The sequence below is a fragment of the Xenopus laevis genome, chromosome 4L (assembly GCF_017654675.1).
Source record: "Xenopus laevis strain J_2021 chromosome 4L, Xenopus_laevis_v10.1, whole genome shotgun sequence".
NCBI classification, from domain to species: domain Eukaryota; kingdom Metazoa; phylum Chordata; class Amphibia; order Anura; family Pipidae; genus Xenopus; species Xenopus laevis.
This window is the reverse complement of record NC_054377.1, coordinates 61,434,259-61,440,695: the sequence shown is the minus strand read 5'-3', so window position 1 is coordinate 61,440,695 and position 6,437 is coordinate 61,434,259. Positions and strand designations below refer to the sequence as shown.

The window sequence follows — 6,437 nt, the reverse complement described above, 5'->3', positions numbered from 1 at the left end:
AAAATTGGATTATTTGGATAATAATGGGAGATGGCCTTTCTGTAATTCTCGATAATGGATTTCCAGATAACTGGTCCCATACCCTTAGTGGTAAGTCAAAAACATTTGCATGTACAAAGTAAACTTTTCACCAGATTGAACTGAATCCGCTCGGTGGGTGGTGTCAGTAAGTGCCATTGTTTTATACTTACCACCACTAGATACTGTAAACCCCACATCTAATACTTCATAGAAAGAAAAAGTTACCCCGAAAGTCCACTTTTTGGTGACTTTAGGCAATAAAAGGACAGAGTGTAAGCTGTTGAAGGAGGAAACAAATGATTGTGTGTACTTTATACAATGTTGTTTACAATGTACAGAAATGTTTATGGATCTCAAATAGATTTAACACTATGGCAGCTAGGAAACCTCTTGCACTGCATAAGACAAAATACTTGGAATATGACCAAAGATCCTGCAGTAGTTTTTTTTTTTTGATGCTTCAATAAAACAGGCACAAAGCCAGACCCAACTAGTTCAAACAGAAATGTATGTCATTAAAATAGTTATAAGTGCTAATGTTAAGGAGATCCCAGACTACTATGGTTGATGGATAGCTGCTCACTACTGTCATATACCCAGTATCCAGGGACATTCGAGGGGACAATAAATAATAAAGTACAATGTCTGATTATTCGTTTGCTGCTAAAAGTACTGTTCTCGCCATCTCATAGTTCTGGAGAAGTGCACAAAGATAATACCAGGGTTCACGAAAGCAGCAGTAAATGGCACTTTGTTTTATTTTTTTCTGGGGGCCACTATTTGCTCAATCCTTTACCATCAGAAGGATCAAAACCCCACCACTGGTGTGAATGCAGGTTAGGGTAACCATCATGTGCATATTGTACCAGAAGTGTTACAGGACAGGATGACTGACGTCTTTCTCCTCTCCTCCCCAATCAACATGGGCTTCTCCTACTATCTTGCTTTTTGTTCCTACTTAGAGTTCTGTAACATGCATGGGGTAGCTGGGAGGTTGGTGTGGAGGGACGTTGACACTTAGACGTCTGATGTGGCAGCTGTGGCATAGCAGGTGTCCTTCCAATGGGTAGCACCGACGGCCTTCTTCATCATTCAGCTGTAGCTGACAGTCCTGTATGAACATTAAAGGGATTATGTCATGATTTTTATGATGTCATTTTTATTTCTAGTTTACACTGCAAATAATTCACTCTACTTAATAAAATTTAATTCCTGAACCAGCAAGTGTATTTTTTTTAGTTGTAATATTGTTGTGTATGCAGCCATCTCGGGTCATTTTGCCTGGTCATATGCTTTCAGAAAGAGCCAGCACTTTATTGTTTCTCCTACTCAGTGTAACTTGAATGTGTCGCAGTGGGACCTGGATTTTTACTATTGAGTGCTGTACCAGGCAGCTGTTATCTTGTGTTAGGGAGCTGCCATCTGGTTACCTTCCCATTGTTCTGTTGTTAGGCTGCTGGGGGGGCTGGAGGGGGTTACATCACTCCAACTTGCAGTACAGCAGTAAAGAGTGACTGAAATTTCTCACAGCACAAGTCACATGACTGGGGGCACCTGGGAAATTGACAATATGTCTTGTCAAATGTCAGATTTCAAAATTAAATATAAAAAAAAAATCTGTTTGCTGTTTTGAGAACCAGATTGCAGTGCAGAATTCTGCTGGAGCAGCACTATTAACTGATGCGTTTTGAAAAAAAAAACTATTTTCCCCAACAATCAGGATTTCTGAACCTTAAAAACTGTATTCATTGCTCATCTATTTTATTTCTAATTTGCACGTGTCTGACTTATGCACACTTTGTTGATGTCATGCATTAAAAAAAAAACCAAAAAGAAAAAAAACAACATTCACATCTAGTGGCTCTGTATTTGCTTTGTCCTGAGCTCCTGGAACCAAAACTAGTATAATATTTTTTTCCCTGCAAGCTTCAAGTTAAAATGTAATCAACGTTTGGATTCCAGTATAGATAAGAGACACTCAAATTGGTCAGTGTTTGAGAGAGGTCTGAAAATGAAATTACCTGTGAATTAGATGTAACAGTTCCAGCTTGAGCCAGGCAATTACTGGTCAAACTGTCTATCACATTGCAGACTTTTACAAAAGCCCCCTGAGGCTGCGAGATAACACTCTGATGTTCTAATGATGAGAGGTGTGCCTTCACTTATCTCACTTAACCCTGATATCCTCACAATGCAACCATAAAGGGTTTAAGAAACTTATATTCTTCCCCAAGTCATGGGTCATTTATTTCTAATGTGTGAAGGCTGTACATATACCATACCTTTCAGATAAATATCCCAACAAAAAACAGGTATGAAATGGCTTTGTGTAGCACTCAGTTCAGATAAAATCCATGGCATATTCTTATTATAATACACAGAATAGCATGGATAGATATAACACAGCCATATGTTTTGTAAATGTTCTGCTTGCTCTATAGTTATTCCGTGGCTTGAATGGGAAGGATGAAATGTTAAAAAGCATGCCCAATACTGACCAAGGGCCAGAAAGGTTGAAATATTAGGCATCAAATAGACAGGAAGCATGGGACGGAGAAACACAATGCTTTTCGATTTGTTGCTAAACGTTTTGCTGGCAACACTTGAATTGTTATTGGTACAAGCAGTACAGCAGCATGAACAGAGCCAGCAGTCAGGCTGAAATCATTCAGACATGGTTCTTCCATAGTAACCTGGGAAAAGTGCTAATGATGTGAAAAAGGTTTCAGGGTGCCCCAGGGCAAGAGCGACTGACTACACCTATCCAAAGCACACGTATTAGATAGAAAAAGCCTGCCTTCTCTTAAATGGAATATGGCAGTCATAAAATAAGAAATACTTAAACTTGAAATCAAATTTAATTTGAAAAAGAATGATAGCCTTCCCAATTTGCTATGTCGGAGACATAAAACTCTTCCTATTATTTTTATGTAAAATTATGTAAGATTACAGCTTCTTGGGTTTTCAAATTCAGAAAATGCATCACAGATAAGAAAATAATTAAAATAAGAAGATAGCTTTAGCAAAAAGAAGCCTGCAGTTGAGTTGTGTGTATGTCACTTTTTTGGAACACAGGACATTTTGCCCACACAATTTCTGGCGTTTGTCTTTCTTCAACCTGATATTTATACTACTTTACAATTGCTGTGGCAAATGAAACATTGAAGACCATCATCATTACCCGTTTAAAAAAAACAAAAAAAAAACACCCAATTTACATGTACTGCTTGGTCAACCAGTGCAGTTGTCTTTAATGGAAAAAGAACCGAATTATGAGATTGGTGCAGTCTTTACAATGTATGCTTATTCAAATATTTTACTATGAATTCCTGAAGGGGCTTATATGGGATTCCAATGATACTGTGTGGTACTGAAGTGTCTCAGTTTTTCATTTTCCGAGGCCTGGGTGAAAAGTGATTTAACTAGCAAAAAAGTTTCATAGGTTTATACGACCATAAAAATATTGTAAATTGCATAAAAATGTAAGATAAAGCCTGAACTGTATATTCAATATTAATCTGTAAGGTAATCTGTATACATTATCATATATATTATTTTGATCTGTATACATTATTACATGTATTATTTTAAACTGTATACATTATTATATGTATAATTTTAATCTGAATACATTATTATATGTATTATTTTCATCTGTATACATTATATGTATTATTTTCATCTGCATATATTATTAAATGTATTCTTTTCATATGTATACATTATTATATGTATTTTGATCTGTATACATTATTAAATGTATTATTTTGATCTGTATACATTATTGTATGTATTATTTACATCTGAATAAATTATTATATGTTTTATCTGTATTATTTACATCTGAATAAATTATATGTTTTATTTTAATCTGTATACATTATTATATGTATTATTTTCATCTGTATACATTATTATATGTATTACTTTAATATTTTATACCTTACTCTGTGCACAGGGGGTGGCTTACACTTACACGGCACTGCTTCTCTCCCACCAATATTCAGTTTTTTTTAGGACGAAACTGCTTTCCGGCAGGCTGTTGTTTCAACTATTCAATGTAACTGAATGTGTTGCAGTGGGACCTGGTTTTACTATTGAGTGCTGTTTTTATATCTACCAGGGAGTTGTTATTTTATTTTAGGGAGCTGCTATCTGGTTACCTTCTTGCTGATGGGCTGCTTGGAAGGGGGGGGGGGAAGGGAGGGGGAAGGGAGGGTTGATATAACTTCAACTTGTAGTACAGCAGTAAAGAGTGATTGAAGTTTATTAGAGCATAAGTCACATGACTGGGGGCAGCTGGGAAACTGACAATATGTATAGCCCCATGTCAGATTTCAAAACTAAATATAAAACATCTGTTTGCTCTTTTGAGGAATGGATTCCAGTGCAGAATTCTGCTGGAACAGCACTATTGACGGAGTTTTGAATAAAAAAAAACACGTTTTCCCATGACAATATCCCTTTAAGTGAGTCTTGCTGTGTCTCTGATGCTACTGATGATAGGATGGGCTAGTTAGCTGAAGAATGTCTAAGTGGTTTTGCATGCATATAAGTAGGTACTACGCTTTCAACACAGTAACCGCAGCAGGAAAGTCACCTTACAGTATATGACATGAACCAATCAATACTCATATTGCAAATGCCTCATAACTATACTCACCTCGCAGTGATAACACTCCACGTGGTAATCTTTGTCCATTGATACTACTCGTATCGTTTCTTCTGATCCCTTATGAAAATATAAAAGGTATGTAAAGACATGTTGGGATCACGTTAACCTCCCTTAGGTCTTGTTTATAAAACCCACACAAATACATTCTTTCCTCTGCGTAGATAAGGGATATGTATAACAGTAGCTAAACTTTATAAATAAATACATCCTATTCAAACAACTCTGAAGCTTCTCTTGAAGCCCTCGGGCAGTATAATGTTTAAACATGTTAGACAGATAAAAAAAAAAAGATAATGTGAAAACATAAATTGAACATATCATGTAGCTAGTCTATGAAGTAGCAAGAAGACATTGTAGAGTTCTTATGTCCTCCCCCCCCAATAAACCTATTGGCCCACACTGGCAGCAAATGAGTTAATTATGATAAACCCTTAACAGTCTTTAGGGTGGGAGATATGACCTGATTGAGAGCAAACAGAGAGAATGAAAGACACAAATTCCAGCCATGGAATGAATATATTCACAGTGTCCCATGGGGAGCTGGATTTGTTTAAGCATAGAACTGAGCCAGCCTTGACGTTCTGGGACTTTGAAATAAAATGCCTGCTTGAGGAAAAAAGGCACATGGGAAAGTTGGGATTTTATTTTTAGAGAACCGAGCTACATCCAATATAAACATTCACGTGCAATGTCTGACGACAGCACTGCCCGCAAAGAAAGTGGCTTGTGGAGTATTCAAGAAATGCAAAGAAACGGCTAAGGGCTAGTCCACACGGGGAGATAGCGACGCGTTTGCGACAAAGCGCCGCGACAGTCGCCGCGACCGGCGCAGGCGACAGTTTTGTATGGGCGCCTATGTAAAAACGCCTGTGCTAACCACACGAGGCGATGCGCTTTTCAACAGTCGCCTGAAAAAGCCTGGCGAGGCATTTTCAGGCGACTGTTGAAAAGCGCATCGCCTCGTGTGGTTAGCACAGGCGTTTTTACATAGGCGCCCATACAAAACTGTCGCCTGCGCCGGTCGCGGCGCTTTGTCGCCGCGACCGCAAACGCGTCGCTATCTCCCGGTGTGGAATAGCCCTTAGTATCCAAATACAAAGCCTACAGAATGAAATTAAAATGAAGGCTCACTCTTGGCATTACTATTTCCTACTAGCCATTAGTCAGTTTACCTTTAAATTCACTTTTACTGTGATGTAGACATTGATTCTGAGACATTTTGCTTTATCTTAATTTTTCTTTTATTTTTTTTAATGTTTTTCAATTATTTAGCTCTTTCTGTTTAGCAGCTCTCCACTTTGGCATTTCAGCAGCTATCTGGTTGCTAGGGTCCAAATTACCCTAGCAACCAGCCTGTGAACAAGAGACTGGAATATAATTAGGAGAGGGCCTGCATAGAAAGATAAGTAATAAATAAAAATTGACAATAACAAGAGCAAAAGTTGTAGACTGTTGGGGTCAGTGCCCCCATTTGAAAACTTGAAAGAGAAGAGGACAAATAATGCAAAAACTATAAAAAATAAATAATGAAAACTGATTGCAAAGTTGCTATTCACCTTTACGCTTATAAAAGTTAACATAAAGGTGAATTTGTACTGTTTATCTCCCAATACAGTCAGTGGCATAACTAGATATTAATGGGCCCCACAGCAAAAAAAATTTCAGACCCCTAAAATGTTGACCTGTTTTACCAATATTTATTGAACTTATATATGAATTAGGGCCTCATGGCCCTTTACCT

The 6,437-nt window shown here is 37.5% G+C and overlaps 1 protein-coding gene across 3 annotated transcripts in view; it reads right to left on the bottom strand.

Moving 5' to 3' along the window:
- Positions 1-297: 297 nt before the first annotated feature.
- The window catches only part of wtip.L (WT1 interacting protein L homeolog), an 82,149-nt gene continuing 76,009 nt past the window's right edge, over positions 298-6,437 (bottom strand). Inside the window, exons 7-8 of one of the 3 annotated variants that reach the window (NM_001112895.2) lie at positions 4,685-4,753; positions 298-1,132 (exon numbers count right to left, since the gene is read on the bottom strand). In NM_001112895.2, the coding sequence (NP_001106366.2) occupies positions 980-1,132; positions 4,685-4,753 (222 nt within the window). In that variant the 3' untranslated portion in view covers positions 298-979. The remainder of the gene's footprint in view (positions 1,133-4,684; positions 4,754-6,437) is intronic. The other 2 variants (XM_041589076.1, XM_041589077.1) reach the window with 2 other exon arrangements.